Here is a 22,654-nt window from a genome sequence, read left to right on the forward strand (position 1 = left end):
TGGCTGGTCATTGTCACCACAAGTCCAATGCCCAGGGCATCCTTCAGTGCAGGAGCAACAACGACAGGATGGTCACAAACCGTAGCAAAGCAGCCAGCGAGAACACCCAGCACTCTGCACATCGTGCCTTCGCTGCGCTTCCCCCAGACCAAACCCTGGCGTTTCTTTCCTGGGTTTTTCCACACAGCTCATCTTAGTACTCATCTGTGATCACTGCAAAAGCATGAAGTTTAAGAAGATGAGACCGCCTGATATTCTTAACGATGTGTATGCATTACAAATTACTAGGATTTCCTCCTATCACCATACCTCACAATTCCTTTTCCTATTTTCAACTACACATGAACTTTGGGATAAAGTTGAAGACAATAACATTTATAATTCTGAAGACTTATCAGGCAGATGCATTAGCTTTCCAAGCGCCAGGATGGCAAGATGCAGCTGTTCAGGCAGCGGCCGACAGAGAAAGCAAAGGATGGAAATCGAACCCGAAAAGGTGGATTATGCAAAAAGTAATTAAAAAATCCCTAATCATTTTTTATAGCAAAAGAATATAAACAGTTTTTTTTTCTCTCTTCTGTTGGAAAGTCATAAGAACTATAGTTTACATGAAGCAGGAGGGTATGGTAATAGCTAAACTCATTTCCTTTCAAAGGTGAATTGCAGTTCAGAATACAAACAAACATCTCTTTGCCTCAGCAGCGGGAAGAGAAGAGGGCATGAGGAAGTCTCATTTTAGCATAATGCACAGTTTGTTTTTTTGTTATTTTATACCCTAAAAAGTATAAATAAAGAGCCTGCCAAAATAAACACATAGGATATGAGATCTATCAGAACTTCATGGGTGGAAGGAATTGAGTTGCGTGTCATTTGTAGAATAAAAGTGACCTCAGAGAATCTATTTTTTCTTTAGTAAAATAAATAAATAAATCAAAGAACGACACCACCATGCTCTTTACAGAATTTGTATTTTTCCACATGATCGCACAGCTCGGAAAAAGAGCTCAGTCTACTCCCTTGCTCTGCACACTGCACCGAGTATTTTTCCTGCTCGCCTCCTACACTGTCCTATGACCAAAAAGACCAACAGAACTCCCTCCTGCAAACCCTCTTCATCCAAAATCCAACTCACACTTTTATACTTTCTATTTTCAATACAGTCTCTCTGCCCAATACATAAAGGTCACACCAAGAAGAGGGATTCACTTTTTTCTGTATCTCTAGACCTTCTCAACAGAAGCAGAGTTTATCACCTTGGCTCAAGAACAGCACATCTGAGAACACGCTTGTACAAAACAGGCAGTCTTGAACCAAATGAAATTCCGTAACCTTTGCCTTCTACAGCTTTCTGGTAACACTATGCCTTAAAAACAGAGTGGTGCTTTCTTGCCTGCAATGTTGTTTTTTCCATTTCAACAAGAGCTACTAGAAGCCGTTCAGAATTTTGGCACCAACAGTGAGGCCACACGAAGAAAGTAACACATAAAATCATTTTCCCCAGAAAAAGATACTCATCCATCTTGGTGAAGTTCTTCAAACTCCTGTTTTGAGAAGCAACAATAATGGTCAGATGTGGTACTGAGCTCACCCATAAGGGCTATCAGCAAATTTAACACATTTAAAGCTTTTAAAACAAGAGCTGATTCTCTCCCTTTCTCCACATTTCTCTTTCTCCTCACCCCATTTAAACGGATCACTTAATCACAGAACTTTAACTTTTTATTTCTGGATCTATTGAGTTTTTTTAATTTAATTCTATTTCAATAACCAGCATAGGCTTCAAGCTCACATAAAAGAGGCACTTAAATAAAATCACCTAGTTCAAAATAGGCCAGAAGAATTAATTGTTCATACAGCACTTAGACATTATCTGTGGTGAGCACTACAGAAACAAAACACTGCTAAAAACTTAACAGCATAAGGAGGGAAAGTCAGCTCCACACAGAGAAGAGGCAATAATTTCGGTTGTACGCGTCATAAAGCTGTTGCAAACTTGGGAGTGCAATAATTCTGATAACTGATAAATGTGCCAGTAAGAGTCTAATATGCCTAAATTTGAAATTATCAAGGCTAATAAATAAAAGGAATCATTAAAGTATCAAAAAATATATATTTTTTTCATACATCAAGTCTACTAACTCAGCTCTTGACCAGCACAAAATAAATACATCTTGATTTTTTTTAAATAACAAGGAGGAACATTTGGACATACAGACAAGATTGGTTTTGCAAGTCCAAAACATGAGATGTCTCACCAACACTAAGAACTAGAAGGCTTGTTTATTTAAGAAAAAATTAAATGACCATTGTACACTGCATGAGGCCAGTACAATTTTTCCAGGGAAAACAAAGAGGGAGAACATATATACTGCAAGACAAAAGTTTCAGAAAGCAAACTGAATTCAGGATTTTTTATTATAAAAGGTTGTTAAAGCAAAGAATAACAGTTTTATTACTGATTTATTTTTTTTTTAAAACTAGAAAAATTCACCCACTGGAGAGAGCACCACAGCAGGGACTTCAAATAATTGTACTTCTGTTCTTGGCCCTGATACTGACAAAATCTAAGTCTTCAGTCAGATCATTACAGCTTCCTTAGACATAAAGCATACTTAACACTACTGCTTGGCAAAGAAACAATTTCTAGCTGTTATGTATTACTATTAGAATAAAGGGAACGTAGTTAGGCTGCAAAGCAATTGCTTAAACTGCTGGTTGGAAGGTACAACTCTGTTAACAGCTACAGAATTATACTTTCAGAAACTAATTGGTCATACTTGAAACTTTTCCTTCATAAACTTTGAAATGATTACGCTTATCTTTTGTTGGTTCTCCAAATATGAATTTGAAAAGAAGCAGTGTTAAAATGAAAGGTAATAAGACAGAATGTTGGTAAACTTAAGCAAAAGGGTTTTAACTTAATGCGAGGTTTATAAAACCTCTTCCTGTTCCAGTTTTACCTCAAAGTATTTTTTTTGGTACAAACTCTTGCTTATGATCCCCAAAAGCTAACTGACAATATAGTGCAAGCAATGATGATTCTAAACAATTTAATAGGCAAAGAAATAACTTATAAAACTATTTTTTTTCCAACACACATTTGATGGAATTGACCCAGGTACTTTGTGTCACCGAAGCAGGAATTATCACACAAAAACACACCTGTACCATTAGCACGTTAGACAAGTCTTAATATCAAACAGAATACACAGAAGTGAAAAAACAACCAGTAGTACCTGTAAGCTTAATTTTGGACAAACGTGCCAAAATTCCTGGCAAATCATCCAGCCGTAGCTTCATTTCTTTCCATTGTCTTTCTTCTTTGGATTCTGCTCTTAGTGGTGTGGCTGAGCCTTCAATTTCCACAGCTAACTTCATTTCTTTCAGCTCATTTATGTTTGATGTCTTAGACAAAGGTTGATGAACAGGAGAAATTGGTATAATCTTGTGTATAACTTTCTTTTCTTGATCCAATTGTTGACTCTCACGAAAAGGAGATGCAACTGAATCTGACTTAGGTTTTGCTCGTTGGCTGAGGTCTTTGTTGTACTGTGTTACATACTAAACAGAACAATAAATTTTAAGATGATTAGCTAAGAAGATGTTTTCATCCATTTTATGTTGTTATTAATACCAAAACTATTGCTACATTATTCTTCTTATCAGGTTTACTTTACTATAACAGGTTTACTATAATGACATGACTGAGTCAGCCTTCTTTCAAACATTTATTTCACACACAGAAAGTTTCTGAAGTTGGACAACATACAGCAAAGGCAGTTTTCCATTTCACAACTGCTTCAATGGCATTTACGTAAACTTGAAGAATTGTTTTTGGACAAAATATAACTTCCCTTGTAGTTTTGACAGCAAACTTTACTTAATTCATCTTCAAAACTACCAGGCAATATCACTTGATTTACAAATGATTAATTCAACCGTAAACAAACAGGTACGCATAGGTCCATAACAACTCCAATCTCCAAAAACAGGAACTCAACTTTTTGCATCTTTACAATATTTAAGTGATTTTCGTACTAGCACTTAAACGAATAATAAAAGCAATTTAATTTCACGTTTCCCAGCAGGAGATGAGCACTCCACTTCAAAGGCACAGAAGGCTCCACGAGGAAGAGGACACGCTGAGCACAAGGCAGTACCTGTGCTGCAGCGACCTTCCTCCAACCTCAGCTGTTTCAGATCCCATGTGCTTAACTCTGATGCAATGCACAAAAGGAGATGCTTGGACTTGCCTGAGCTTGCCAGATAGGAAATTTGTTTTTTTTTCAACCAATCTCCAGTTTCACTTGCCACATGAGAAATAGTTAATCAAGGAATGAGAAACACGGGATAAGCACACTCCTTGACTTACCATTCGTTTGAGAAAGTTAAAGTACTGAAACGTGATCAATCTGTCATTGGCAACTCGGCACAGATGCACAAACTGGCATGGTACTTGCCGTATTCCTGTTTTCTTCAAGTGCCAAATAAATAAACCTATTTAAAGAAAAAAAGGAGAACATTAGGTTCCGGCTCTGCCCCTGGATTCACTTGTAATTCAGCCTCCAGCACCTGTTGTCTGCTGGGACGTGACACCACCGCAAATGGGAACCTGGACAGGGGGAGCCACATTTGTGGAGTCCTACTGAAGAAACCGAAAGTGCAGGTTGCTCTCATGGTTTGGAGTTTTTCTTCCTAATTTCCCAGCTCCCCACAGAGACGCTTTTTTAAGCTTCTCTTCCTCCTCCACGACCCCGCAGCTCTCTCAAATGCGTGCACCTCGGCCACACAGCATGAGCAGCGTTAAAGGAAGCAGCTGCCACAGGGCTGCAAGATCACACCAAGGCCACCCGCGCCTGATGACACCCATGCTCCTTTATTTTATTTTAAGAAAACACCGCTACAAACCAACCACCCCACGACACCACCCGACCCCGAAGGGCACCCTCAGCCCCAGCACGCCCGGCGGGGACACCCCTCATGGGAGCCGGCCATGCCCGGGGACACCCGGCGTGCGCTCCTCACCCTCCTCCCTGCCAAAAGCGGCCGGCCCCGCTGCCCCCAGAGCCACCTCAGCACCAGCCCGGCCCGCGGTACCTGCCAGCGCCCGGGGCGGGCTGCAGCGGCGGGCGGCGCTCATGGCGCTGCGCTGCTCCCGCCGCCCTCTCCCCTCAGCTCCTGGGCGCCGCCATCTTGCGCGCCCCGGCCCCGGGACGCCATCCGGGTCGGCGCTTCCGCCGCCGGCTGAGGGGAGCCCGGCCCCGGGGGCGGGAGGGGAGCGGGGAGCGAACATTGCTGACCCCCGGCTGCCAAAAAACAGCCCCAGATCCCTGCCGGGGTACACAATCGGCTTGTTTCTGGCGCTGGTTATTAAAATATTAAAATCTATTTATTTTTTTCCTCCTGGATCGCAGCGTTTTTATTAAAATTCGCGGGCTTAGCGCGCTGGCAGTGACAGGAGGAGGGTGCCGGGGGAGGGGGGAGGTCACAAAATACTTGTGAAACAACCGAGTAAGGGGTAATTAAGAAGGTAAATGTGGCAGACAGGTCGGTGAGGACACGGAGTCTCATTCCCCAAACTACCTGAATATTAAAGATCATAGAAATCATAGAAAATCAAAATCATTTCGGTTGGAAAGGACCTTCAAGATCCCACGGCTTGGTTAAAAACAAACAGCAAAAACACTTGTATTCACCTGCCAAGGTCACTTGGAAATTGGGATTAGTTTTCTAACCCGCTCGGATTCAGTTACACGCTGCAGGAGGTCGGATTTAGAAGACGAATACTTCCCAGAGGGTCCTCACTGAAGGCTCATCCTCCCTTGTAACAGTGCTGGTGCTCCCTGGAGCCTTCTCCAAGCAGATTCAACTTGCTAACCTGAAAGGAAAAAATAAAAAAAGTACTTATTTTCCTGGGTTAACTGTTTGCACCCACCCTGTGCAGGGGCAGATAGGCTGAAAGCTGCACGAGGAGGGGGCCTCTGCTGTGCTCTGACCAGAAAGGCAAGGGAATGGTTGGGACTGCTCAAGCTGTAAAGCGTAATTGCACCCCCAGGCACCTTTAAAATGTTTTCTCTTAAGAGTTTAAGTTCAGGAGATGTAGGCTATAAGTCACTTAAATGCTTTAGAAAATCATTCTCAATATTTTAACATGGAAATCTGCCTCAGACCCATCTTCCTCCCGGGCTTTCATTTCTTTATAGTGCTTAAATTCATGCAAAAGTCATCTTAAATCATTATTAGGAAGATAAAATGAAAACACTCACTTTAATTCACCAAGAATATCCTACTTTGAAGCATTTATTTCCACTCTGCTTCTATTTGGGGAGCTGGGGAGAAATTAGGACTTCACATTTCTTACAATTAATAACCTGTTTTACTCTGAGTTCTCATCACTCAGCATATATCACTTGGCAGTTCCTGTTTGCATCTCCAGTTTTTGTAACTACCACAGGTTTGGTCTCAAGTTAAATTTACACCTGCAAAAACAAAATAAACATCACATAGCAAACACACAATGGCTACACAGAGGGCTGGAACGGCTGGTTGGTTTTAGGGCACTTCGGGTCACAGAGAAAAAGGGTGAGGTTGCCAAAGGTTCCATGTCAGGGCTGAGATTTAAGGTTTGGTAATTTTCATTGCCTTTCACTTGGGCAATAAATTGCACCCCTGTAGAGAGGGGGTAAAACACTACTTTTCTAATTAAGGAGAATGTTATCCATGGGCCTTCAGGCAGAGAAATGCCTCCTTATGAAACGATAATGATGATTTAAGGAACACAGAATGTCACACATCCGTTTGGGTTTAACCACTAAAGTTACTCCTTGGAGAGAAAAAAAAAAAAAAAAAAAAAAAAGGATTTTTACTGAACACAAGTATCCAAGCATCAGAGTTACGTTTCAGCCTAAGATGGCTGCACAGGCTTTGGGTCTTGTTAGCAAGGCTTTGGGTCTGCAGAGTGCTGATACTGCAGAATCTGCCTCCACGAAGTACTGAACGCTCCAGCAAGCGCCAGGCACCGTAACAAATCATTAAAAAGGGCACGTGGCACTTCCAGGGAGCTCTCAGCACCTTGCTCACTCGGGTCCCCCCGCCTCGCCCCCGGGCAGCATCGCAGCAGGACTACCTGCAGGCTGCAGGAGCAGCTCCCTGCCTGTCTCAGGGCACCAAGGCCAAGCACTGCTGGGGCGCAGCGATTCCCGAGTTCTCTCTGCTAATTGCCGAGATGGGCAATTGCTTCGTACCTATTGCTACTTCTCCACGGTTATAAAATAAACACCGCACCTAGAGGTCCGTTTTCAGGGTGATGCAAGGGGTGTTTAACCACGCGACTCCCATTAATGTTAATTACAGAGCACATATTAACAGCGTTATACGATCCTTTTTCCTATTAGCACTATCATAAATCTGATTGGTGGGGCTTAATTAGATCTCAGCAGCATAATGCAATAGTTTGATACACGAAAGGGCAAATTCATGGAGACAGCATACTATTATTATACTTTAATCTCAAAATCTCTCCTTCTCTTACTCATAACACCAACAAGGCTTCTTGTAAGATTGATTTGTTGTCAGAAAATGATTTAAAGACCGACTGTAAAAATATTATATTTTCCTTGCTTCATAGAATGCGGCATTGATGTTAGAGCTCCACAGAGACTCGATGTACTTTCAGATAGGGAACTTTAAAAGCCAAGTGCAAAATAAATAAGATGGCATCCTGCTGTTATTGTGGTAACCTTTACAGATCATTTCAGAGCTATGACTGTTGCGGAGTTCAGTAATACACCATGTGGGAAGCTGTAGCTTTGTGGACTTCTACCCCCTTTAGCTTAAGCCCCACTGTATTTGCTTTGTTGGGACCCAGCTGTGGTATGTAGCAGAAGGAACAGTGTCCAAAGCGAAGGGCACAGGATTTTATAACTATATTTTCCCTGCTGAGATCTCCTGGAGTCAGAGCTGGTCCCAAACTCAGTGGCTGAGAAACTCCCCGTGACGCTGATGACCATTTAAATAGTTCATTGTGTCACCCGTAATGGGATAGATTTGTGATTTTCCACAAACGAGCATTTGTGGTGCACAAGCACTACATTGATGCACAGATGTGTTTTGGGCTTGAATGAAGAAACCTCTCAACCAGAAGCAAAATGTACTGGTTCCAGCCGAGAGCCTGAAACATGCCAGTTCATTGCTGTTAAAGCCTTGTGCTCAGCAAATAACTCTAAGTGGTGTGTAGCGGGTTAAAAAATAAAATAAATAAATCAAAACCCCTAACGCCCCCCTCCACCCCAGTCCCAGTGCTCTGGAGTAGCTGAAGCTTCCAAGAGCAAATGAAAGAGTAGTCCTGGTAGATCAGGGCTCAGTAGCCTTTCTGAAGGGGTGTGCCAGACTGGTTTCTTTCCCCAGGCAGAGTTCAAATATACCGTAGGAAATCAGCAGAAGCTCAAAACTGCTGCCTCTTCCCAGCTGCCAAAGGTGGCCTCGTGCTGACCCTGTGGTATGCCGTTTTTGGCAAGCCTGTATGGCTTGCTCACCACCTGCAGTGGACTCTGAGCTGTAATTGCTTCCTTCGGTTAAAGGACTTGCAGCCTTTCCATGGTAGAGCTTCGCTGGGTGTCTGGTGTAAGCTCGGCTCTGATCCAGTTCGGAGCTGCTGTCAAGCCTGGTGCAAACCTGCAGGCAGTGGGAAGTAAGCAGGGACAAAGTGAGCAGAGATGAACCGTGCCGAGGGAATCAGCCCTAAAACATGGTGAGACCTAGAGAACAGAGAATAGTTCAGCTGGAAGGGACTTGTAAATATCAAGTCCCACTGCCTGGCCATTTCAGGGCTAACCAAAGGTTAAAGCCTGGTACTGAGGGCAGTATCCAAACGTCTCGTGAACACTGATGGGCACGGGGCATCAACAGCCTTTCTAGAAGTCCTGTCCCAGTGTCTGACCACCCTCACAGTAAGCAAATTTTTCCTGATGCTTAGTCTGAACTGCTCCTGGCACAGCTTTGTGCCTATCCCTCATGTTCTGTCACTGGTTACCTGCACTCTGGCAGCAGAAACAAGTTCACAAAGGAGCTACACAGCCCCCCACGACCTCCCATCCCATCCGCCATCCCTTCCTAACTCACCGAGACATTGCTGTTCCTGACAGGCAGCGATGCCCCTTAAAGTTCTCAGCCAGCATCAACAATAGATTTTTCCAGCAGCCCTTTGCCCAGAAAATAACCCCCTGAAGAAAAGAACCTGTGTCCTGTGCTTTTTCAGCTGAGAATTGCTGCCTGAATATCTGCAGACCCTGCTTCTTTTTTTTTCTCATACCTCCTTCCAGAGGTCTTTCTTTTCCTGGAAAATCTATGTGAAATTCCCAAGCTGCCTAGGACTCAAAAGATCTAATAAAAATAAGATTTATTAAGAGCAGAGGGAGGAAATCAGATTAAAACTGAAGAAACAGCTTGCATAACTGATCTCTTATACTCAGCAAATGCTCAGGAAGTGCTCGGTGCACACATTAACCGTTTTGTGGAAGCCCTCTCCACCCCGGCAGCCAGGCGAGGCGGGCGGTGGGCTGCAGCGTGTGTCTGCTCCGCAGCCATGGCCATTAGCTGCACAAAGCCCAGCAGAGCACGCCCGCAGCTTCTCAGCACCAGATGCAAAGCTGGGTTTTGCTGACCCGCAATTAACCCCTTCTGCCTCCCTGACCCCAGGAGATGCCATTGCTCACGGGTGCAGGCTGAGACCTTCAGGATTCCTGCCTCTCCCCCCTCTGCCCATCGCTCTTTTCTTCTCTCCCCAGGTCATGCTTTGCTACCCCATCAGCCCACTGCCCTACTCAGGTCCAGCTTTGGCTTGGCTTAAACCCCTGCACTTTGCAGGACTCTTCTGACTTGTTTTTCTCCCTGGGCAGCATTTTGCCCAGATAGGCAGCGCTCCCCCCACAGCATTTACCTTCAGGGACACGATAGCAGCACCCACCTGTGAGTGCCTGATCCCATCCCTCTGCGGGGGCTACCTGAGCGTGATGATGCCCCACGAGCCAAGCTCCAGGAAATGCAGTTTCAGCTTCCTCCTCAATCCAAACGGTGCTTAAACAGTCCTCAGATCAAACAACGTGGACTCCAGCAGGCGATTTTTATGCTCTACTACCCTCACTTGGATGCTTTTGCATCCTTGAAAGATTTTGGACTGGTTGGCCCCACCAGCCCCATTAGCCAGGTATCTCCCTGCTTACCCATTGCTGAACCCAAGCAGGACACGTCTCTCTCTCTTCTGCTTCCACCGATACAGCTTCTATACCTACAGTTTCTTCTGCTTCATGGAAGACCTCTCACCTTGCCTAGCTTGACTGGCTGCTACTTCATAAAATCTTCGTATCTTCTTCTGGCATTTTTTCCTATTCTTTCTCCAATATAAAACAAAGAGGGAACAAACAGATTTTGTCTGACATCTCAGTGCACACCCTACGTGGTGGATGCAGTTTTGCTCCATGTTTGTTGCCACCCCAGCCAGGTGGGCAGGGATGCTTGTGCTTGGAGGGTCAGGCATGGAGATGGCCACCACGAGACAAGCACTGAGAAACGTTCTGCAACATGCCAGTGGCTGGGAGCCCTGGCCCTACACGTGCAGGAGCCTGTGTGTCCGGCTCCTGGTTGTCCTCAGGAACCTTGTCCTCTGAACCCACAGGTGTAGGTCCTGCAGGCATCTGCCGTTCCCTGGTCGGGGATGAACAATTTGCACTGCCTCAACTACTGCCCGACGCAGCGAGTGAGAAGGCAGCAAAACCACGCCGGGATATTTACAAATTATGTTTTATAATTATATGTCAATGTGGATTCTGGACTTTCAAATAATTCAGCTCGAACTTCGAACTGCTTGATCTGCACGTCTGCATGCTTCATCTTGAAACTTAAGCCCCGAACTGGCTGTTCCCGAAATCAGTTGATACCTGCCACCTCTGCCTTACACAGGAGCTGAATCAGACCCAGTGCTCGTGCATCCCTGATGAAGTGTCACCACGCCACCAGGGTGAGCAGGGATTCCTCGGTGGGAACAAAGCCCCACTGGGCTCTTCCCTGCCCACAGGGGGTTCAGTGGGTGCGTGGGACACGTCCTGTCCTGCAGGACCCACAGCTCAGCTCCCTGTAACAGCAGCACAGCCGGCTCAGCAGCTCGCCTCCTTCGGCTCACAGCCTTCACAGCTTCCCAGCGAATCTCCCGTTCTGCGTGACTTCCCTCTGCCCTGCACTATTTCCAGCCTTTATGTAAGAGGCATCGCAAGCCACTTAACGCTAGTTTGTTTGGACAGTTGCTCTGCAGCAGAGTTTGTTGGATTCAGCAGAAATGCCTTCTGCTGTCATAGCAGCACCAAACACGGACGTGCAGATGACTGACTCGCAAGGGTAACGGCACTCCGGAGCCCTGCAATTATGCACAGCGCTGCTATTATATAATTGATCCGGGGATTTCATAAATTATTCTTTTTATAGTTTCTGAGAACACCCAAAGTCAGGTTAGGGAGAGCTTTAATGCCCACTTTCCTTGCCAAAAGCACATTGCTTTATCTCATGACCTGGCGGCTCCAGGAGCAGCCTTGCTCCTGCCGAAAGCTGCCCGCTAGCCAGGGTGTCTGACCGGCAGCGCTTCTGCCTGCTTTTCTGCCCACCTCATCCTCACCTCAAAGAACTGCAGGTGCAGTGACAGCAGATCCTGGTAGCAATAACATAATCCTGGCTACAGATGCCATTTATTTTTTAAAAGGGCGTGAGACGGAGCTGCCAGCTGGAGGGTGCACAGCAGGCAAGGGCTCGGTCCCCTCTGTGTCACCGCTGCTCGCCCTGCGCTGCGTGGCACACAGCCAGGCTCGTGGTGCCATCTTCTCACATGGAAGCAGTCAAGCAAAGTTCAGCCTTGTTATTGCGTGGATCAAGCCCTCAGGATAACCCGTGGTGCTGTGAGAAGCACCCTGGTAGCTACTATCCAGTGTTGCTGCTTTTCTGTCTGGGTCAGGGCTGCATCAGTGGACCCGGTGCAGTCCAGGCATGGTGTGGCAGCCAGCGCCACCCTCCAGCTGTGGGACATCACCGAGCCATAACCCTCATGGGCTCTTCTCCCCTGGCACTGCCAGACAAGCCACAGCCTCAGGGCAGAGGCAATTCCTCGCAGGCAGGAGGTCGCCTGTGTCCCTCCCTCTCCTGGGTGAGAAGCCAGACAAGTCCCTCCTAGGAGGAGGGTGAGAAGCTCCCGTGTTTCACTCACTGTGAAGGAATCACTGGTTCATGTTTTTCTTCATCAGTGTGTGGATCAATTTAGTTTCTGAGCCCCCAGTAAGAACTGGGGAAGGGAGGGGTGGGAGAGATGCCTCAGCCCTGCTGCCTCCCCCAGCACCTGGCAGCCTGGGACGCCAGATGGCCAAAAGAAATGATAACCTCACTTGTGTTTCCAGTTGATCTTTACATCACAAAACGCACCTAAAGCACAGCAAAACTCTTTTGCAGAGAAATACTGTGGGTGTCCTGTTGATTGCAAACTCCACCGGCTCCACAAGACAAGGGGCCAGAGCAGCCTCCTGAACTTGATGAAACAAAGGAGATGAGAGCAAGAGGATGTCTTGATTACAGAAGAGCAGAACGCACAGCCTCCTTATTTATGGGCAAGACGTTCAGGGAGTCAGAGCTGTTATAAATCATGCAGCCAAGCAGTCATTTTTTGTGAAGCTCTCACATCCCAGACCAACTAACCATGCTCATATTAGCCTCAGCAGTTGACAACCATAGCAAAGAACTCGCAGAAAGGATAACATTTATGAACATATCAAAATGATTCATAATGGGCTATTAAAAATAGCAAGAGATGAAAGAGGCAGCCCACAGATAAGCCATTCTGAGATCCCCAGTAATTCAGAGCACTGTTTTAAGAAGTCAAGTTTTAGCTATCACAGACCTGTCCCTGCTGCTCTGCAGATAACAAGGTGGGCTGTTCCCAGCAGGGTGAGGGCTCTCCTCCACCCAAGGCTCTTTATTTCACTCTGGCAGCTATCACACAGCTATTGAAAAAAGCTGTGCATAACTCACACCCACCTTCCGTCTCCACTCTGCCAAGTGACAAGGCTGAGCACACGTCGCGCTCAGCCTTATTTTCCGTAGGCTGGCTCCGCGCAGCGCTCGCATATTCCAAGGGTTAATTTTGGCAGCCCAGGGTAGCTGGTCAAGCACAGCGCGCGCACCCCCTGGGCAGTTTTCGTAGTCTGTCAGGCACTTGTTAACACACTAACCCATTCATTTTTATTTTTTTTTTATTTTTGGATGAATTTGTGGCATGTTGGACAAGAGCCAGAGGCTGAGCCGGGAACAATATTTATTTATATCTACACACAATAATTCATGTCTGCCCAAATCACGGACTTTCCCTAATCCGCTGTATTTCAAAACATTTGCAGTTCTCTCAGCCGATTAGCAGTGGCTTTGCTTGGCCCGATCGAGTGGAAAGAAACGTAAGACAGCGAGTGCAGCTGAATGCTTTGATTCACTGATAGAGGTTGAATGTTCGGCCCCGGCTGCTCCACCAGTCCCTAAACTAAAGATCCTTCTAGGTGTAAAGAGCCACGTTTTGTGCCATGACAAGGCACGCCGAGCATCCAGTCCTTGCTGCAGTCCTTTGCTCTGCTGTAGCGACCACAAAACACAGTGTTTGGGATGAGGAGGGCAGCAGGGCACGGAGCTACTGAAGGTACAAAATGTCCCGGATACATGTAAAAGGAAAAAGGGATTAAGAAAGGGAGGAAACAAAAGAGGATTCAGAGGTTTGTTAGGCAGGTTTGGAAATTATTTGGGGAAAATGCAACTTGGATGCAAACAGGTTTAGTGTCAAGTGTAACTGGGATGAGAGAAGCCTGCTGAAACCAACCCCGCGTTTGGGTATGACCACAACAGCATGCTGTGCCTGGACGGAGAGACTGCTGACTGTGTAATAGGAACAGCCAATTATCAGCCCGGGCCTTTCACGGCCTTTGGAAGATCAGTGGCATCACCACCGGCTGCAGGGAGGGGAATGAAGCACAGAGAGGGGACAGGATTGCTCCGATTCACCCGAAATACCATGAAGAGACCTCCGTGCCCTGTCTGCCAGACCATTTGCCCATATGTAAGTGCCTGGGCTTAGGGACAAGGGATCAGAAACAGATCAGGAATCAGGGGAATCAGAGGAACCAGAGGAACCAGAGGGCTGCCCCGACGGAGCTCGGAGAGGGGCCAGACCCCCTCGCAGGGTGCCATCACCCAGGGGGGAGCTGGAGCAACCCCGCAGGGTCTCACAGAGGAAGAGCTGTACTTTTCTCTTGCCGATAGCAAATGTGGGGACTGAGTTAAATCAGCCTGGCCGGTCTCACTGCTTAACCAGCCCTACATTGGTTTGTCAAGGCAGTGTTTGTTTTCAAAACAGCCAACATGACTTATTTATATGTGGTGGTAGCCCGGGTCCTTTTGGTCACATATTCACCTTCAGGAGACCTTTGTAATTTTCCAGGCAGCCCAAACAGTCCGTCTTCAGTATTCCCAAACTGATTCTTTCTTATTGCTGTAAAAATGAGTGGAGTTTAAGCCTGATTTTTTTTTTTTAATATATTTATATTTTTACATGGGGAAACTTGAAGGGGTTGCATCATTAACAGCAACTTTATCTGACCTGAATTTGGCTACTGCATAGTTTAAATCCCTCAGGGGACCTTCATTACTCCAGCATTAAGGAAGCTTTCGGAGTTTTAAAAATCCTCGTAAATGTTCTTCTCAGAACCACGCTATAAATTCAGCTTTTTATCACAAACTTTTCCCCTCCCTAAATAAAAAAAAAAAAATCTCTCAACTTATTTCACTCTATTTCATGACAGTGTTTTAAAATAGAATTTAATACTCACGAAGTGTTCTGCAAATCCAAGTTTTGTGTATGCGGGCTGTACCAAGGGGGGATGTTCTGAATTTGGCCAGGGCTTTTTTTTTCTTTTTCTTTTTTTCCTATTCTCACTCCATATTATTTGAATTAAACTCCACATGTATGCCAGCAGAGATCAAGATCGGCTGGCACTAGGTGCTATAGAAATACAGGATAAGGCACAGCCCAGCCCATAGATAACTAAAATCGAGGAGATAAAGCCAAGGGAGGGAGGGAAGTGCTCCTGTCACCACTGTGCACACCTGGAGCAAGGGCACGAAGGAAGGAGCACCCACACCAGTTATCTCCAGCACTGGTGCAGGAGCCCGGGTACGGGTGCAGGTCCCTAATGGCAGTGGGTGCTCCCAGGGGAGCGTGCATCCAGAGCCTGAAGGGGGGGACATGGGACAAGACCCCGGTGATGGAAGGAAGCTGCCCCAACCTCCTGACCCCTCCAGGTGGGTAATTGGCCTGGTGTTGGGCTCGGTGGAGAGCTGCAGTTAGCAGCAGTTTGTTTCATTAAGGCACCGGTGCCAGCTACGTGGGCTGGCGTTGGGATGGAGAGGGGGCGTGAGGTGAGTGTGAGGTGTGCTGCTTGCACTAACGTGCCCGTGAGCCCCAGAGAGATGAGAGAAGGGCTGTTAATTACAGGTATTCAGAGATGACATCCAGTCTGAGATATCCGTATCCCCAAGAAACTGAAATGATGCACATCCCAGTTAGAAGCATGGCAGCCCATCGCCTCTGAAATGAGGGCTTTGGGGGGACAGAGGAGAGATTTGGGCCCCCAAAGGTCTCCAAGGAGAAACAAAGTGCAAGAGCAAACCACTCCATCTCTCTGCTGGAGAGCGCAGACACAGCTTCGCCCTGCTGCACAAGCCTGGCGCAAGGTGTGCACACGAAGGCACCAGGAAAGGACCCCGAGTCAGCTGGGGGACGTGCAGAGACCTCTCTGATTTTTACTGTAAGGAGTTAAAACTCAGCTTTCTTTTCATTTTTTCACCCCCGTCCTTTACATACACTTGTAATTGTTTCTCTATTCTAGACACTATGAATAAAAGCCAGTCAACCAGGCATGCAGAGTTTGGTTCCACATTAAATAACTGTAATAGGAACTGATTATTTCCCCATGCAGTAGCGCCAAAGGTCACCTCTGTTTACATTTTTCTCCTCTGCAAAGTCCATGGGTGGAAGCTCGCTCAGTTACAAGCTCCCTTCATGCACACTGTGCTGCTGTCCTGGCACCCATCGCCCCATCCCCTGGGCTCCCCCAGGTTCAGCTGTGGCTGCTGTGTGCCACATGGGGTCCATGTGTGACAACCCCAACCCCTCCACCAGTGGCTCCAGGGGGGCACAGAGTGGACAAAACCTGGAGACCCAACCCCATGGGTCTCTGGTTTGGAGGCTGCTCAGCTCTCAGGGTTTGTTCAATGGCTTGGAGGTTTTTTCCCTATTAGAGACAACGTGAGTGCTCTGCTGAGAGCTCTCTGGGCTGGCTGGGGACATGGCACGGTGCCACCACTCGCTGGCTCTGCAAGGGGAACTCCTAAGGAACCGCCTGCACCGTGCCTCTGCCCCTTATTTTTCTTGCTAATAACTTTTTTTTTTTTAATGGAGCTCAGCAGCTCAGCCATCTCAGAGCCACCATTAATTTTATCTTCCCCCTAATTTATCGATGGAGCTCCTTTCTCCCTTGCCTTTTCTGTCCCCGTGATATATTTCCAAAAGCTGGCCGGTGCCCACGGGAGCAGTCTCTCACCCCAGCTCCCCGCCAGCCCCACACATGGCCCTGCACCCGCTCCCTGCCCTGCCACAAAGCTCTGGCTGTGTCTGGCCATCCCAGCACCTCCCTCTTTTGCTTTGTTTGCTGCTCCTCACACACTGCATTTTTCTCTTTCCATGTAAAAACACAGCTGAGGCATGGAGTGCACCGGCACCAAGCGGTGCAGCCCCTTCCCATGGGGTCGGGCTCCCTGGCTTCAGCTCCGCTCTGTCCTACTGTCTCTGCCCCACCACTCGCTCCTTCAGTTGGAAAAATCACCCTTCCTAGTACACCGTGTTCACCAGACTCCTTGGTTTGAGATCTACAAGCTTCTTTTACACCTGCATTACAGTGTTGTAACAGTTGTGTTCATTTAGTATTAATTAGCGGTGCTGCAATTTAGCTCGGTCCTCGAGGACACCGTCACGGCCCAGTTCTGGCAGCGATGGCACACAGGAACAGCAGGAGGCAGCCCCTGCCCCACAGCCTGCGCTCTGCAGATGAGTCAGGAGGGAAATCTCATCCTCCCGTTACGCCAGGGGAAGGAAACCGTGCGGAGATTTGTGGGGGAGTTCACAATCACCTCTGATGGTTAAGCTCCCACGCCGAGCCCAGCTCCGTTAATCCTGCCCAGGTGGGTGGCGCAGGGAGGTGCGGGTGCCACGGGGCATCCGCATCGTTTCCCATCACATCGGTGCCCCAGTGCCATCAGCTTCATCCTGGGCATCAGCCACTGGCTGCAGGGACCCCGCTGCTCACACGCGCCCCACCAGCACCCACAGGGAGAGGGGCTGCCTGTGCCAGCATGTGAGAATTTCCCAAATGCAAGAAAGGTTTTGGTTTGCTGGTTTGCTTAACTTTGAGATTTCTCTTTCAGATCCGTTGCCCATCCTGCTGAATGATTTCATCCTTTCTGAACCAAATTGCCTCCCTGCTCAACAACCTTCAGTTAGGACAAGGCGTCCCACGGCTCACACAGAAATCCCAGCAGCAAACGGAGAGTGGCTGAATTCCTCGTTGCTCTGCAAGATAAGCTGTAGGCCAGAGCCAGAGGAGATTAATACCTGCTCCAGATGGAACAGGAGGTTGTTTCTTAAGCGGGTAAAAATGGGTTCAAACATGTGGGTGTGTGGCCAGATGGGCTGGTTGTGCTGGGAGCACACACTTGCTATAGAAACTTAAATATTTTCTTTAAGGCGCAGCAACTATTCGTTTCAAAAAATAATGCCATCAGGTTTCTGAATCTAAACAGGAACAAAGAGCAGTACATAATGGTCAGTACCTGCAGCTGCAGGAAGTGCCTCGGCAGCGCCTGCGGTCCCACACAGCTCGTCCCCCTGCACGCCCCCCCAGCCACGACTGGGAGGCAGGAGCTTGTTGGTGATATTTGGCTTCTTCCGTGTCTTTGTGAAACAGGTTTCTTTACGGTGCTGTTTTTGTGGGGAGAGGAATGGGCTGGAAAATGTTGCTGCTGGAATAGGGCCGGTCCCAGCTCTCCCCAGCTGGAGCAGGGTGGGACGAGGACGGCTTCCCCACATCCCAGCCCAGAGACCCCGCAAGGAGCAGGCACTCCAGCTCTGCTGTGAGCACAGGGCTGCAACACAAAGCTGCTTCCATACAAAGCACTGGGAAAGCCTTCATTTCATCCCAATGGGAAAGAAGTATAAATAAAAAAGCCTCAAAAAGTGCTGGGAAAGGCAAGTGGCTCGCTGGCACCTCCAGGCGTGACAAGGGCAGCGTGTGGTTCTCTGCCCTCTTCGCGTACCAGGAGCGTTCATTTCCCCTGGGTGAATGTGAGCAACCAAGAGGGGTAGAAACCACCAGGAAATTTGGGCTGGAATGTGGGAAAGCCCACAGCATCCATCTGCACTGCCCTGAGCGGGTGTGTGAAGGGTTACCCTGCATCCTCACCCGTGGTGCCCTACAGGAGGTGCACCCACATACATCTGCACAGAATAACCTAAACCATCCCCATCCCCATGGGGTAACCCAACACACTCTACCCGCAGTAACGGCAGTGCCATGAAGAAAAGTGAAGGAAATCTAGATACAGCCAATTCTTGATGGTTTATTGCCTTGCTGAGGCTGAGCTGGAGCTATAGAGATTGGGGACGTGGAGCGATGCACTTCGGGAACTGTGCGGTGCTGGACGGGCCGAGCTCCTTGGATGTCCCTTTGTTGCTCAGCTTGCAAACCAGGCTGTGGGTTTGGGATCCTGACTTTGGATACTCATTTTAACAAATAATGGCCTTCATTTCTACCAGAGGCAGAGAAAAAAGAAATTGTCTGCCCTGGAAAACAGCCATTCAGAAACAATTTCCCCTAAAATTCTCACTAAGGGTGATGAAAATCCAAAGCAAAGGCGGGGGGGAAAAAAGAAGCTAGATGAATTAATGCTCTTTTAAAAAACTTTTTACAACTGATTTCTAATGAGGCATGGCCAATGTTGTTGACACGCAATTGGATCAGCTTCAACTCCTGGGACGACTGCTTGATGAATGGACAAATTCCAGGGCTGGAGACAAACGCTGCCTTCCTCTCCCACAACTCAGCACTTCTCCCACAGACTACTTAAACCTCCACCAGAAACGACTCGACTCTATATTAGTAGTTTAATTAAAAGTTTCCATATGCAAGTTGCCTTTGCTCTCACCAGCTTCTGAATGGGGAAATTAAATGCGCAGCAACAGGGAAAGGCTTTGAGCTGGTTTTATGGGGAAAGCTGCTAACCCGCTCCCCTGACGCTTACAAGATACTGACTGTACCCTGCCTGGCCAAAAGACTGCGGCCAGCGAAGGGGCTGTGCCTACATAAAGCAGCTTTCTATAAGCTCAGCTGCAAATATATGTATTTTTATCCTAAGATGTTGCAACAAAATGTAAAAACAAGAGGGGCATTAATGGCAGGAGCTGCTGCTCTTATTAAAGTCACCAGTGTCTGCGGATCAGACACCAGGTGTGCTTTCTGGAGAAAAGACTGAAAGTTTGAGACGTTTGCATGCCCCTTTGCCAGGGGGCCATCACTTCTAGCAGCAGAGCTGGGTGCTCCCCATGCCCATGTGGCCGCGGGCAGGCACGGCTCCTGCTCTCAGCCCAGCTCTTGGCTGGATGTAACCAAAGCCCGAGTTCAGAGCTTCTCTTCTGAGCCAATCCACCAAGGATGTGTGGCTGTGAGATGCTCTGGCCAGCTCCTTCTAGGAAAGAAAGAAAAAAAAAAAAAGGCTCTTTGGGGGCACTGGAACAAAAGCAAATGAAATGCAAATCCAGCTTCAAAGAAATGTGGGAAGCAGAGAGTGGTTTTGCAGCAACTGTGAGCCCCAAGGGTCTGCACCATGCTGTAACACAGTCCCTGCATAGCAGGCTATGGGGTCAGCCCCATCCTCTTGGCCTTGTCTCAGCAACTAGAAACATATTTTGCAATTGGGGGAACCAGTCCCACTGATGGGATGGATGGGTCTTGCCTGAGCATGTTAATGGTTGTCTTGTTGGAGCCCTTGTGTGTGAGGAGAGGCCCCAAAGAGCCCTGGCAGCTGTGGGAGCTGCTTCCTGATGTGCTGGAGGGAGCCGGGAGATCCCCCACGGCAGGGCTCCCCACCTGCTTTCCCCAAGCAGAGCTGTTTGAGCTCTGGGGACACAGTTGAAGCCACATTGCCTTCGTAGATTCCTCTTTAAATAACAGTAGCGTTGTCCTTACCCCAAAGCACATGAGGCCAACCAAAGGACCGATGTCCAGCCAAGGTCCCCGGCTCCCCGAGGCACCAGCAGCGGTCCCAGTTCATGCTGAGAGCGGGCAGCGCTTGCTGCGCCGGGCCAGGGGAAAGTCAGGCGGCTCCCTTCAGCCCCTAAAGTGATTTAAGATTCACACAGGCAGCCTGTTTCAAAACTCTTGGCTATACTCTGTAGTGCCATCAACCATGCACCTTTTATGAGCATTTTATTCATTTCAAAAAGTCATCTGAGTGGAAAAAAAATTATACATATATAAACATGATATAGGGAGCGAGCACCTTACAAACGGGAGCTGGGGCGAAATAAAACCCACTGCGGCGCTTAAAGACCATTCTAAATAGATTCACACCAAGCTTTGCTATTTCATAAAACATTAAAGGGTTTAAATGACTTTAAATACATCTGTAGAAATACAGGCCGTATTTTATTAAAGGTGTCAGGTCTGTCTAATCTCTCCTGTGTAAGATGTTCATTTCGCAGTAGCAAAGGCGCAGAGATCATTAAGTCCATCTCCAGTGCTAGCGAAGGCAGCTTTTGCCAGCCACCAAACCCTCTCCTCATTAATATTTTAACGTTTGAGGTAATGCCGAGGAACTTTCCTTTGTCACAGACACCAGAGAGATTAGCAGGAAATCTTTTCAAAGAGAACCACGGCACCCTCGGCACCCGGGGATTAGAACTGGAGCTGCACCGGTTCCTGCGTGATGGCACGGCGCTGGGACACAGCCACCAACGGGGGGTCCTCAGCCTGTAAACACAGATTTGGGGGTTCTCAGCTCTGAAGCCTCCAGTGGCAGATGGGATGGGCGAGACAGACCTCAGACTGACCCAGCATGGAGAATTTGGAAGGCAGCGCCATGAAGGCCGGGGGACAGGCAGGGTACAGAGGGAGCGCTGAGGACAGCCCGGGAGCAGTGGCCTCCTGTTAGGGATAAATCTGACCTGGTGCCTGCAGAAAGCAAACACCAGAACCTCCAGCTTTAGGAGCTGCGGGGAGGGAGAGTGTCAAAACACAGAGGGCGTTCAAGAGGTGACAAAATCAGCCCAGCAGGCGATGGGGACACCCGGCTGGCCCCGTGCCTGCCTCGCTGGGGGCAGCAGGGATGTGCCACCATGGAGCAGCAGGAGCACCGTCCTTCACCTGGGGCCACCCACTCCCCAGAACATCTAGACTAGGTCCTGTCTGCCCCATCGTGACCCCTCTGCTTTGTGCTGAAGCGTTTTAGGGAATTTTGAGGGAGAGGCACGGAAGGAGCTGACTGTCTGAGCAAGGGAACAGCAGGCTTCATGCAAAGCAGCTCCGAGGGGAAAGTGAAAACCCAGTCAAAAACTCAATGAAGGACCAGGCTGAGATCCTGCCGCCAGGATAAGGCAGTGCTGGGGCTCACAACAGTACCACTGGATGGAAGGATGATTTGGAGTGAGAAAATGAGAACCAGGGATTCTGGCCCTGTTTCTGATTGCCACAGGCGTCTCATGGCTGCTATGGGGCAGATAAATTCTCTGCACCTCAATTTTCCTGATCTCTGACATAGGAAAAGGAATTCTCCTCCCAAAGGTCGTGCCTCCCATATGTGCCGGCACGAGTCCTTCCCTGTTTGGTTAAATGGACAAGTTGGAAAAGGAAACAAGGCAAATATCTTGCATTTGGAGGTGTGAGGTCCAGGGAGGACCCTTAATCTCTCAAGCACTGATAAGACGGGAGGGTCAAGCAAAGCGACGAGGCTTAGAGGTGCTGAAATGGGACAGAAAGAGGCAACCCAGTGACAAAGGGTGACAAATCCTGGGGAACATTGAAAGGCAGAGAGCAGAACCGCTACACCAGCACCGTGCAGGTACCTCTTGAGAGGCACCAAGGAGGACAGCGAGTGATAAGACAACAGATGTTCTACCACAAGGACAGCAGAGGGGAAAAAAGCAATTACATGCTAAGATGGCACTCCAGCGCTTGCACGCATGGCTTTGAAAACAAAACAAAACAAACAAAAAATCCCCACAACACTGGGTCTGAAATGTTTTGGCATGCGATGTTGTGATGAATTTCCTCCCCGCGCACGTTTTATGACCTAGTTCATTTGCTGTTTGCGAGCTGCAGCTAATGGGCACGCTGTTGCTGCGGGGCTAGGCAAGGTGTGCTGCTGCATGCACAGGAAGAGAACGCAAAAAAAAACACCAGCACAGACTGAAAAGCATTTGAGTGAAGCAAAATATGTAAATGGAAAGGCAAGCAAGGAAGCCCACAGACTGCAAATG

At 47.9% G+C, this 22,654-nt stretch overlaps 1 protein-coding gene and 1 long non-coding RNA gene across 2 annotated transcripts in view; both read right to left on the reverse strand.

The window, feature by feature from the left end:
- Positions 1–5,254, reverse strand: part of COX10 (cytochrome c oxidase assembly factor heme A:farnesyltransferase COX10) — a 100,312-nt gene extending 95,058 nt beyond the window's left edge. The window contains exons 1-3 of the mRNA XM_068654529.1: positions 5,098–5,254; positions 4,373–4,497; positions 3,237–3,561 (exon numbers count right to left, since the gene is read on the reverse strand). Coding sequence (XP_068510630.1) covers positions 3,237–3,561; positions 4,373–4,497; positions 5,098–5,140 — 493 coding nt within the window. The 5' untranslated portion in view covers positions 5,141–5,254. The remainder of the gene's footprint in view (positions 1–3,236; positions 3,562–4,372; positions 4,498–5,097) is intronic.
- Positions 5,255–5,677: 423 nt separating this feature from the next.
- Positions 5,678–13,000, reverse strand: LOC137841545 (uncharacterized). Its single transcript, XR_011088650.1, has 3 exons — positions 12,929–13,000; positions 6,267–8,673; positions 5,678–5,878 (listed from the first exon to the last, which is right to left on the reverse strand). It is a non-coding gene; the product is annotated as an uncharacterized lncRNA (long non-coding RNA).
- Between the last annotated feature and the right edge of the window lie 9,654 nt (positions 13,001–22,654).

The sequence above is a fragment of the Anas acuta genome, chromosome 18, assembly GCF_963932015.1.
Source record: "Anas acuta chromosome 18, bAnaAcu1.1, whole genome shotgun sequence".
Lineage (NCBI taxonomy): Eukaryota > Metazoa > Chordata > Aves > Anseriformes > Anatidae > Anas > Anas acuta.